General features: G+C 51.3%; 2 protein-coding genes across 3 annotated transcripts in view; one reads left to right on the top strand and one right to left on the bottom strand.

Annotated features, from left to right (window-relative positions):
- Window positions 1-12,351, bottom strand: part of LOC101942172 (gametocyte-specific factor 1-like) — a 36,969-nt gene that overhangs the window by 14,775 nt on the left and 9,843 nt on the right. The window contains exon 1 of one of the 2 annotated variants that reach the window (XM_042844777.2): window positions 4,295-4,444. The exons of the other annotated variant lie outside the window; for it this stretch is intronic. The gene's annotated coding sequence lies outside the window, so the exon portion shown is untranslated. Of the gene's footprint in view, window positions 1-4,294; window positions 4,445-12,351 lie in introns of those variants that run through there. 2 annotated transcript variants of the gene reach the window in all.
- Window positions 11,692-12,351, top strand: part of NCKAP1L (NCK associated protein 1 like) — a 91,950-nt gene continuing 91,290 nt past the window's right edge. The window contains exon 1 of the mRNA XM_065576410.1: window positions 11,692-11,993. Coding sequence (XP_065432482.1) covers window positions 11,892-11,993 — 102 coding nt within the window. The 5' untranslated portion in view covers window positions 11,692-11,891. The remainder of the gene's footprint in view (window positions 11,994-12,351) is intronic.

Genomic DNA, 12,351 nt, shown 5'->3' on the forward strand with positions numbered 1-12,351 from the left:
TGCAAGGAGACTGGCACGTCTCAAATCAAGCACGTTAACAGAAACAGCTTTTCTTCTTTTATACATTTTGCAGTCAAGCCTCATTCCCCTCCCCCCCACTACCCCTCCCCTTCTCCCCCCCCCACCCATTCCCCTCTCTCTCTACCCCTCCCATCCCTGGTAACAATTACTAGGCAAATAGCAATTACATTTAAGCAGTTAGATTAGGTTGGCAGCTATAAATTCAACTCGTTAGCAAGTCTCCTTGAATTACTATCTTGTCCCCTTCCTTTGATTTACTATCTTTCCTTCAGCCAGTGGTATACAGGCCTCATTATTACCGCTTGATACTGGTAAGGGCGGGGGGGGGGGGTTACCACTGATAGCAGGCTGCTTACACATTCCACTTGCGCCTGGCTTTTGAGGTCAATTAGAGTTTAAACATGGAAGGAGTTTGGTTCAGGCCTAGTGCAGGAAGGCTTCATTGACACTTGTGATTTTCCACCCTCCTGAGTCACCTAGGGTGATGGTAATGCCTGGTGACGTCAACAACCCCATCCACCACCACCCCCGACAGACCCCCAGAACTCCCACGCCTACCCAACCCCCCTGTTCCCCATTCCCTGACCACCACCCCCAGAACCTCCGCCCTCTCCAACCGCTCCCTGCCTTTATCCAACCCCTCCTCCTGGCCCCAGCCCAGCCCCCTTACCATGCTGCTCAGGGCAGTGTGTATGGATGCTGCGCGGCTCGCTGGAGCTCACAGCCCTACCCCCTTACCATGCAGCAGGAGCTGCCCAGGAGCAGTCCAGAGTGCTGGCGCCGGCCTCTGTGAGGGGGGGGGGGGGGAAGGGGAGCCTCCCCAGCTGGGAGCTCAGGCGGGCTGGACAGGATGGTCCCGCGGGCCCGAGTTTGTCCACCCTTTTACCAACCGGTTCTAAACCAGCTTCTAAATTTAACAACCGGTTCGCGCAAACCGGCTCCAGCTCACTACTGGCCACGACCCACCTCCAAGTCCGGCCTGCGAGGCTTCGCGCCTGGGGGGGGGTGTTTCCCTGCGCTGGGCCTGCTGCCCCCTCGCTTTCCCCAGCCGCTTTGGTGTTACTGGTTGTGACGAACTGGGCCTGTTCTTACTGTGGTGTGTGAATGCTGACAGGGGAGTGTGGCTGAATAATCTGCATTGGGGGATGGGAGTCTGAGTCTGCCCGAGGGCGAATACCTGGGCGTGTAGCATGGGAGCCCAGGAAGGGGTTGGAGGCCAGGTGACTCCTTGGCCTGGGAAACGGAACAAAGGCTGTGGGAGGGGTCGCTGAAGGCAGAGTGCTGGAAGCGAGCTGGAGAGATGGCTGGGAGGCAGAGATGGCTCTGACCCCCCCCCCCCCCAAAGGGGGGTGGGCTGGGATGCCCTGGGACCCCAAGCTGGACTTAACTGAGGGGGTCCTGTTGTCTGGGCCTGCAAGACCTGTCTTGGACTGTATTCCTGTCATCCAAATAAACCTTCTGCTTTACTGGCTGGCTGAGAGTCATGGTGAATCGCAGGAAGCCGGGGGTCAGGGCCCTGAGTCCCCCAATACTCAGTGACACTGGTGGCACAGTAACGCTCCTCCTGCGTTGCCTCTGGCCCAGCTCTGCCCACTGCTCTCCCCTTAGCTCCGCCCTGCGCTGGCTCAGGCAGCTCCAGCTCACAGAGGACAGGACCCCAAGCTTGACTCCCTCATTGGCCCACCTGCCTTGTTAATCAGGCTGACCTAGAGCATTGGCCTCTCCCTATTGGTCTTGTGGACTGTCAGTCTCAGGATCTTGATTTCTCATTGGCCCTTCCCTTGGGTACTGGGAGAGGCCAACCCAGGAACCCCAGTGAGGGGCCAGCTGCCCCCTTAAAGCAAGGCTAGGCCTTAGGTAACTGAAGACCAGCAGCATCCTCCCAGTGTCACATCTCCAGGAGCTGGGGTGTTAGCTAGACACCAGGCTCCATAGATTCAAGGCAAGAGCCACAGGCCCTGGTAGTATTGCCCACCCGCCATGGGGACGGTGCAGGAGCTGGCAAAGAGCCGTCCCAGACACACCAGCAGGTGGGCAAGGCTGGGAGCATGGTTATCACCAAGAGATATTGACACTTCAGCTGGCACCCGTCTGGGGATCTAGACAGCTGTTGAAGCGCGAGCGCTTATCTACACTACAAGGTCTATAGCAGTCTCTCTCAACCTGCAGCCCAATCAGCACAGAATGCTGCAGCCCATATGACATCCTCAGGGCCATACAGGTAGTATTGGACGTGGCCCACATAACACATTGTGGGCTGCATATGCAGCTCACAATAGGTTGAGAAGCACTGGTCCATAGTAGCATAGCTACAGTGCTGTAATTATGCTGGCGTAACTTCATAATTAAGGCCTTGGCTACACTCGCAATTCACAGCGCTGCACTTGCTGCGCTCAGGGGTGTGAAAAAACACCCCCCCCCCCCCCCCGAGTGTAGCCAAGGCCTCAGAAACAGCCTACACTGTGTGAAGGGCTCCTCCTGTCACTGCAGGAAAGCCACCTCCTCCAACACTTTCACTGCTGTTTTAAGTGTAGGCCACGCCTCAGTCTCCAGTCTGTCTCCAAGTGGAGAGTGTTTACAGAGTGCTAAGTGCTGCTTTCTGCATGGTAAGGACTCCTGAGTATTCTTCAGAGACACGGGGTGGGGCTCAGCCCTGATGTGTATGCAAAGCACCAAGAGAACTTTGCTCCATTTGAGCAGTGTTGCTTGGCTACACTGGGAAGCTGACTGGCAGGACTAGTCTAGTGTTATACCATTATAGCTATGCCCATCGATGCCCATCCAGGGCTAGTGGCATTTCACAGCCACTTCACCTCACTGCCTGTCTGCAATGGCACAACGGGCCAGGCAAGGCCAATCAGGCCCCCAGTGCCTTTCTCAACCAGGGGAACAGACTCTTTGGGGGGCCACCAGCAGGTTTCGGGGGGGGGCACCAAGCAGGGGCGGCATTAGGCTTGCCGGCACCCAGAAAGCCAAAGCTCCACTGCATGGGGCTGAAGCCAGGGGCTCCAAGCCCCACCAACCAGGGCTAAAGCTGAAGCCTGAGCAACTTAGCTTCATGGGACCCCCTGTGGCATGGGGCCCTGGGCAGTTGCCTGCTTGCTAAGCCCTAATGCTGGTCCTGGCTTTTATATGTAGAAAAACAGCAGGCTGTGGAGTTTTTAATAGGATGTTGTGGGAGCCTCAGAAAGAAAAGGTTGAGAACTGGTGAGGCCACATCTGGAGTACTGCATCCTGTTTTGGGCCCCCCCCCCCCCCCCTACACAAAGCATGTGAACAAATTGGAGAGAGTCCAGCTGAGGGCAACAAAAATGATTAGGGGGCTGGGGCACATGACTTATGAGGAGAAGCTGAGGGAACTGGACTTGTTTAATCTGCAGAAGAGAAGAGTGAGGGGGATTTGATAGCAGCCTTCAACTACCTGAAGGGAGGATTCCAAAGTGGATGGAGCTCGGCTGTTCTCAGTGGTAGCAGATGACAGAACAAGGAGCAACGGTCTCAAGTTGCAGTGGGGGAGGTCTAGGTTGGATATTAGGAAAAACTATTTCCTAGGAGGGTGGTGAAGCACTACTAGAATGGGTTACTTAGGGAGGTGGTGGAATCTTTAAGGCTTGGCTTGACAAAGCCCTGGCTGAGATGATTTAGTTGGGGTTGGTCCTGCTTTGAGCAGGGGGTTGGACTAGATGACCTCCTAAGGTCCCTTCCAACCCTGACATGCTATGAACTCCTGCCTTACAGGGTCGGCACAAGGAACTGGCTCATAGAGCTAAGAAACTCAGCACACATACTGCAGCATTACAGCAAGGAAATGGGGACAGCATTGTGCTGCTGTTGCCAAGCACTTTGAGATGCATAGTGTTTGGGCTCAGTAGAAAAGCTAGGTATTGCGGTTATCACAGCTTCAACAGGCTAAGGGGGCTAGAAAGCCACCTACTGAATATTTTATAAGAGCCTTTGCTAGCTCTCTACCCCCCCTTCCCAGGATCTCAACTCAAGCTGCAATGCTTCTCAGTTCAGAAACTTGGTCTGCCTTTAGTTTTTTCCAACTCCCACCTCCAGTTTTCTCAGGAAGAGGTTTCCACAGCAGCTACTTCCCCTCCCAGCCCCTAACCCTCTGAGTAAAGAGAGACCAGCATTGGAGCTAGAAACCAGATACCTGACTAGGGAATCCCAGAGACACAATCTTTTTAAGTGTCTTTCAGGCTAATTTTAAGCACCAAACCCTGATTTTACTCTACCATAACTCTTCCCACAGAGTCTTGCCTGTACTCACCACCTCACAGAACGTCCTTCTCTGGAAGTTGTGTCCGTCCTGCCAGCCCAGCCACTGCTGCTCTGCTCATTAAGCAGCGTTCAGCTCCTTTTATAGGCCACTTATTTAGCACAGGTGAGGGGAAATTCCTACCTTATCTCTCAGACCTGGCTTCTATTCCCTGGCCTGCTGTGTGACTTAGGCAAGTTGCTTACCCTCTGTTTCCCCACCCACCCTGTGTCTGTCCTGTCCATTCAGACTGTGAAGCCCCTGGAGCAGGGACGTCTCTTGCTCTGTGTCTGTGCAGCGCCTGGCATGACAGGGCCCTAATCTCAGTTGGGCCCGTAGGTGTTCTTGTGATGTACATCATGATCAACTGGCCAGTAAGCCACTGTGTGTGGTGGTCTTGATGGTGGGAGGTGCTAGAGAGTCAGTGCTGAAGGCTCATTCATCTCCTTATCTCCCAACACGCAAATGGCAATGGAAGATTCTCGCACTGCCCCGCAAACGGCTCAGCTCGGTCCTCACCTCTTTCCTGGCACTGCCAGCCAGGCAGCCAGTTAGGGCCCGTGGCAAAGTGCAGATATTCTGATGGCACTCTCACTGAAGGACTATCCGGATATGTGGACTCTCTACTCAGATCTTACACCACCAGCACTCCCAGCTACTTCTGTGACACCACTGATTTCCTGAGAAAACTACATGTATTGGTGATCATCCAGAAAACACCATCCTAGCCACCATGGATGTGGAGGCTCTCTACACAAACATCCCACACACAGATGGAATACAAGCTGTCAGGAACAGTAACCCTGATGATGACACAGCACAACTGGTTGCTGAGCTCTGTGACTTTATCCTTGTGACGGGTTGGATCACAGAAACCCCCTTGGGAGCTGCCACCCGATGTGCAAAGACTACCCCTGCTCCTGTTTTCCCTGCCAGCTCAGGACTCCAGCACCCTGTCTTGCTGAGCCAGACACTCCAGTCTGCTGCAATACAGACCCAGGGTCTGGATCACTTGTCCCAAAGCTGCAAGTTTACCTGAAAACAGCTTACAGAAGTGTGTTTGTCTCTAGCACTCAGATGCCCACTCCCAATGGGGTCTAAACCCTGATAAATCGTTTTACCCTGCATAAACTCATAAATTGTTCGCCCTCTATAACACTGATAGAGAGATATGCACAGTTGTTTGCTCCCCCAGGTATTAATACATACTCTGAGTAAATTACTAAATAAAAAGTGATTTTATTAAATACAGAAAATAGGATTTAAGTGGTTCCAAATAGTAACAGACAGAACAAAGTAAGTCACCAAGCAAAATAAAATAAAATGCGCAAAACTATGTATAATCAAACTAGATGCAGATAAGTTCCTCACCAGTTCCAGAATGCTCCCTTTTACAGGCTAATCTCCTTTTAGTCTGGGTCCAGCAATCACTCACACCCCCTGTAGTTACTGTCCTTTGTTTCAGTTTCCCTCAAGTATCCTGGGGGGGTGGAGAGGCTCCTTCTTTAGCCAGCCGAAGACCCTGTGGAGGGGTCTCTCACAGGTTTAAATGGACTCTCTCTTGTGGGTGGAGACCCCCCTCCTCCCTCCTATGCAAAGTCCAGCTCCAAGATGGAGTTCTGGAGTCACCTGGGCAAGTCACATGTCCCTGCATGACTCAGCCTTTACAGGCCGAAGCCATTGTCCACATGGTATCTTGCATGTCTCCAGGAAGACTTCTTATGTGGATTGGAGCATTCCAAGATGCATTGTTCCCCAAGTGTTTCCTGATCAGGTACTTAACCTGGCGAATTCCTTCCTAAAGAAGCTGACTAAATGCCTCACAAAGCTTACTTAGTAACCAAGTCAGCATACAGCCCATATTCTTAACCTCAAGTAGAAAATGATATACATGTACAAATAGGATGAATAGATATAGTAGACCATAACTTTTACGGAGATATATTACATGGCACAGGCAGCACAAAACATATTCCAGTTATGTCATACATACATTTATAAGCACCCCCCCCATAAAGCCTTATGGGGTACACTGTCACAATCCTCACACACAATTATTTCAAATTTGGTGACAATATATACCTCCAGACCAGTGGCACCGCTATGGGCACCCGCATGGCCCCACAATATGCCAACATTTTTATGGCTGACCTGGAACAACGCTTCCTCAGCTCTCGTCTACTCACGCCCCTTCTCTACCTATGGTACATTGATGACATCTTCATCATCTGGACCCATGGGAAGGAGACGCTGGAAGAATTCCACCACAGCAAAAAAAACTTCAGGACCAGACTTCAAAGAGAAACTGCTGAGCTTCAGTTCATTTGCAAATTTGACACCATCAGCTCAGGATTAAACAAAGACTGTGAATGGCTAGCCAACTACAAAAGCAGTTTCTCCTCCCTTGGTGTTCACACCTCAACTGCTAGAAGAGGGCCTCACCCTCCCTGATTGAACTAACCTTGTTATCTCCAGACTGATTCTTGCCTGCATATTTATACCCGCCTCTGGAAATTTCCATTACATGCGTCTGACGAAGTGGGTATTCACCCACGAAAGCTTATGCTTCAATACATCTGTTAGTCTATAAGGTGCCACAGGACTCTTTGTTGCTTGTAATATTTTTGTGACTCCTACCTGTACTGTAGTTTCCCTCTGTACTTTGCGTTGCTACCCAGTGGATGCAAAAGCGTTAAGTCACTGTCTGGGGTGGGAGGATGGGTCCTTAAAGAACTGGTGGGAACCCATCCATAACAACAGAGAATCTGAAAAGACAATAGAAGCCCCAAGTACTGAACAATTGACACTACAGTGTGAGAAGCTGCCTGGCTCTGCCTGAAGACAAAGGACTAACTCCACTAAGAGGTGGAGGAAGGGAATCCGAGCTGGCTTTTGGAAGAGGCTGGCTTGCTCTCACCTGGATCGAACTGAATGAGATAGAGAGCCAGAATCAGAACTGGCATCCTGAGCACTTGGCTGGTGGATTGCTCTGGCTTGGCCAGATGGACTCTGTCTTTAACTTTATTTCTCTCTGCTGACCTAAGGACTTCCCATGCTGGGTTCCAGTTCACTAAAAAACCTTGCTCTGTTTTGAAAGGCTGATCGTGGTGCTTCAAATCCTCCCTGAGGGCGCTGTGCCCTGAAGCGGACAATGTCAGTACAAGCCTCCGGCAGGGGTCTGGCTTGGCTGTTTTCTCTGTGGGGAGCCAAAGAAAGAGACAAGGATTGAGTTCTCGAGTTGTGGAAGCCATGGGCTTGGCCCTGTGGAACTACCAGGGTCACTCCTAAGGGACAGGTTACAGGCCGGCCATAGACCCTGTGGATCCGCAACAGGGCCACTAGGAATTAGACTGATCCCCACCCTCAAAGCAATGACTTTCTGCGGCTCACATTATGAGAGGGAGCTGTCTGTTAGGAGCAGGTTAAGATCCCAGGCCAGATAGAGCTTGGTGTTCTAACCTGATTAGGCCTCATCCACAGGCTGTTGTCCTAGCAGAGGGGGTGCTCTTGAGGCAGTGAGGTAGGCCTCAGAACCTGCACAAGAGGCCATAACCCTCCATGAGGCCAGTCAGTTCCCCCGGAAGCATTTGTTCCTGGGAGAGTTTCCCTCTTTAGCCAGCTCACGGGCAGCTCTCCCATCCATCCCACAGACTGGAAACATCTTGCCCCTGGGTTCCCTGGATCCATTGTATCTGTAGTGTGGTGGATGGACCCTTGTCTACCATCCTTCATTTGGAAGGGTTCCAGGTTTCCCAAAGTGCGGGAGCGCCCCTTGCTGGGGGGCAAAGCAGGAGCTAGAGGGCGCCGGGAGGTGTCACAATTGTTCCCTAGAATCTCTGCTGTCATTTAAAAAGACCCGTCTCTGGCTGTTATGGTTGCAGAGGAAATTGTCAAAAGATGACTCAAGAGATGCAGCACCGGCTGCCTGAGTTTGGGTGACTGAGAGGGAGCTGTCCTGACAGGGGCCTCTGACTCTGCAACGCCTGAAGCCATAGCTGGGAAAGGTGTGAACTGCCCCATCATCTCATTGTGGGGTCACCCAAAGGCCAGTGCTGGGATTTTGAATGTCAGCACCGTTAACTATTTCAGTGCTGGTCAAAGCATGGGAGAAGGGAGTGGGAAGCTTTGATTACCAAGATTGCACTAACAACGAGGAATCCTTGTGGCACCTTAGAGACTAACAAATTTATTTGGGCATAAGCTTTCGTGGGCTAGAATCTTATGTCCAAATAAATCTGTTAGTCTCAAAGGTGCCACCGGACTCCTTGTTGTTTTTGCTGATACAGACTAACATGGCTACCACTCTGAAACCTGTCGAGATTGCACTGTTTTCCCTGTGGAGCAGCTCCTTGTGAGTTGGCTCTTAGTGCTACATGGCAGAGCTGTCACGTTTGGGTCTGTGATCCCCTGGGGAAACTCGGCTTTCACAGGTTTGGGGAAAATGGGCATTGAAACAGCTGCCTCAGCGCCACAAGGCGCCCTAGTCCATAGTTTGGAGCTGCCATGGGCTCAGATCCAGTAGAAGAGCAGGATGCCTTGTGCTTTATCAGTTGTCTTGTCTAGAGGCCATACTGTGCTGGGCTCTGCACACTGAGCTGGGCAAATATTTTGTCTCAAAGAGTAAATTCACAGAAAAATGCATTTTTGGGGACAGCACCAAAACTATTTGGCAAACTCAGCCTGAATTTGCAAATAGTTTTGGTTGGGAAAAATAATGGAAAATGTCAAAATATTTCATTCAGTGTTGTCAGTTCTCCATTTTGATAAGAAAAGCAAAAAAAAGTTGTTTTGAAATGAACCAAAAATATTTTTTCGGATTTTTCGGTTTGCCACCGAAGAAATCAATGTCTCGCTGAACTCGGCCTGCGTGCACGTGCACATTCTCTCACACACTTGGCAAAACTGCTGCCTGTGTTAAAACCTCCAGCCTTGCAAATCATGCCAAGGGGTTTCTAAAAGCTCCTAGTGGGAGAATCGTGAACACATCCCATTTGGAAGCCAGTACCCACAGAGGCAGTGACTGTAGTGACCCCTTATACTGCCCCCCAGCAGCTCCACTCCTGTGCCCGGAGCTGCTCAGAGATGTCAAGGCTGCTCACATCATCCAATCTGCCCTCCTGCAGACAGGCCAGAGAGACGCTCACAGAATCACCACAAGCAGGGTTGTCCATGCCGATCCAGCCTAGGCCCGGCCTGCTGGTTCTGGGTTCTCTTAGCACAGCACAGGCCAGGTTGGATCTGACACCTCAATGTTCTGGCTCCAGAGGAAACATCTTACGTCCCTCTAGTGGCTCAAGAGGTGACGTGGGTCGAACTGGGTTCATGCTGCATGGATTATGAAGCACCCCAGGCCCTGGGGTATTTGGAGCTGGGGGTTTGGTTTGGCCCATTGGAAGACTGTGGGGCAACAGCTGAATCTGAGTTTGGGTTTTGAACTCTTAGATTCTAAGGCTAGAAGGGAACATTGTGATCATCTACCTCATCTGACCTCCTGCATAGCACAAAATACCTACAACAGAACTAGCAGAAAAACATCTTATCTTGATTTAAAAATTGTCAGTGACGAAGAATTTACCACGCCTCTTGGTAAATTGTTACTATGATTAATTACTCTCACCGTTAAAAATGTACACCTTATTTCCAGTCTGAATTTGTCTAGTTTCACTTTCCAGCCACTGGATCGTGTCAGACCTTTCTCTGCTAGATTGACGAAATCATTATTAAATATTTGTTTTCTATGTCGATGCATATAGACTGTGATCAAGTCACCCCTTAACCGTCTTTTTATTAAGCTAAATAGATTGAGCTCCTGTAGTCTATCGTTATAAGGCAGGTTTTCCAATCCTTTAATCATTCTTGTGGCTCTTCTCTGAACCTTCCAATAACATCCTTCTTGAATTGTGGACACCAGACTCAGCATGGTATTTCAGCTGTGATCACAGCAGAGACAAATAGAGAGCTACAATAACCTCTCCTCCTACATGAGATCCCCCTGTTTATGCATCCCACGATCACATTAGCTCTTTTGGCCACAGAGTCACATGGGGAGCTCATGTAACTCATGTTCACCTGATTATCCACCTTGACCCCACATCTTTTTTCAGAGTCCCTGCTTCCCAGGATAGAGTCCCCCATCGTGTAAGTGTGGCCGACATTCTTTGTTCCCAGATGTATACATTTACATTTAGTTGCATTAAAACTCATATTGTTTGTTTGCGCCGGTCACCAAAAGATCTAGATCGCTCTGTAGCAGTGACCTGTCCTTTTCAGTATTTACCACTATTATTATTTTATTATTCATCATTGTTATAATTTACTTACCGTTATTGACCATTATTTAATGTGTGCCATGTTGCTTTTATATTGTTCTACTTTTTGATCAAAATGTCATGGGCATCAAGTCAAATGTCTTTCAGAAGTGTAAGTCTGTTACAGCAACACTATTACCTTAATCAACCAACCTTGTAATCTCATCAAAAAAGCTATCAAGTTAGTATGACAGGATCTGTTTTCCATAAACCCATGCTGATTTGCATTAATTACATAACCCTCCTTTAGTTCGTTATTAATCGAGTCCTGTATCAGCCGCTCATGGCCCTGGTTCTCTGTGGCCTTGTACTTCAAGCCATCATCCAGGGCCAGGCCCAGGCCACATGGGTGTCATGCATAGCCAGATCAGGGCAGGGGCACCAGAATGGGGGGCGGGGTGAACGACTAAGAGGCCTGTCCTGTCCACTTTTCACCAGGGGCGTGGCCCTCTGCCCCTCCTCTTCCCCCCCAAGGCACCGCCTCCCAGCCAGGTCAGAAGCAGAGCCCAGCCCAGGGAGCCTGGGCAACTGTGGGGAGCCGTGGACCCTTCACTTGCCCTGGGTATGAGGCCCAGGGGGTGGGGACACAGGTTGGGGGCTGCTCTCAGGCAGGTGGAGGGGTCTGGGCTTCTTGGACCAGCTTGGCTCTGGATTCTGGCTTGGCGGGGGGCAGGGCTTTGGGAAAGAGAATGAGTGCCTCATGCCCCCTCACTTCTAGGCAGAATCCGTTGCCCCTGGATCAGGGTGTTGGTGTTTTCACTTGTTTTGCACTGGTATGAATGGCAGGGGGCATTGAGGAGTGAGCCCTGCACCCCTGGGTCCGGCTCAGGCCCCGCTTGGCCAAGGGCTGACGGCGAATGTTCAGGGGACGTCACACAGCCAGGGTTTGGCAAGAGCAGAGCAGACTTGCTCTGTGTGATGGGGTTGCCACAATTCACTGAGGCCCTGCTGAGGCCCCGCCCTTGAGCCCAGCCCAGGAAGCCATGGCCCAAAAGGGGAAGCTGCTGTCAGCGCTTGGGGAAGTGTCGGTGTGGAGTGAAGCTCTGCGGTGGCTTCGAGTGCCTGGACCAATCAGATGGTGGGATCGCTGCCGTCTTCCTCTCTCCCCTCCCCTCCCCCCCCCGCAGTCAAAGAGGAAGCACCAGTTGAAGGAGCGGCAGCAACGCAGCCCCATATCCCCCCACGCAGACGTGCCATTTTGGTGACTTGGTGCCTGTCGGGTGTGTAGCCGTTGGGAGGCCTGGCCTTCTCCCTCCAGCAGGTTATTGGGTGCAGAGGGGGGCGAGATCTCACCTGGAGAGATGTCTCTGCCCTCCATCTATCAGCACAAGTTCGCGGAGAAGCTGACGATCCTCAATGACAGGGGGAAGGGCGTCCTCATCCGCATGTACAACATCAAGAAGGTGGGTGTGGTCGACCTGCGGGGCGGGGGAGGCTGAGTTTGCATCAATCTTACCTTTGACTTGATTGGGAAAGGATGGTTCTTCAGTGAGTAGAGCAGGGGGCTGGGTGCCAGCATGCCTTCATTCCTGGTCCATGGAGGAGAGTGGGGTCTAGTGGTTAGAGCAGACGGCGTGGGAGCCAGGATGCCTGGGTTCTAATCCTGGCCTAGGGAGGAGAGTGGGGTCTAGTGGTTAGAACAGGGGGCGTGGGAGCCAGGATGCCTGGTTCTACTCCTGGCCCAGCGAGGAGAGTGGGGTCTAACGGTTAGACCAGGAAGAGGTGATCAGGAGTCCCAGTGCTGCCAGACATGTTCTAGGA

Source organism: Chrysemys picta, chromosome 22 (assembly GCF_011386835.1).
Source record: "Chrysemys picta bellii isolate R12L10 chromosome 22, ASM1138683v2, whole genome shotgun sequence".
Taxonomy (NCBI): Eukaryota; Metazoa; Chordata; order Testudines; family Emydidae; genus Chrysemys; species Chrysemys picta.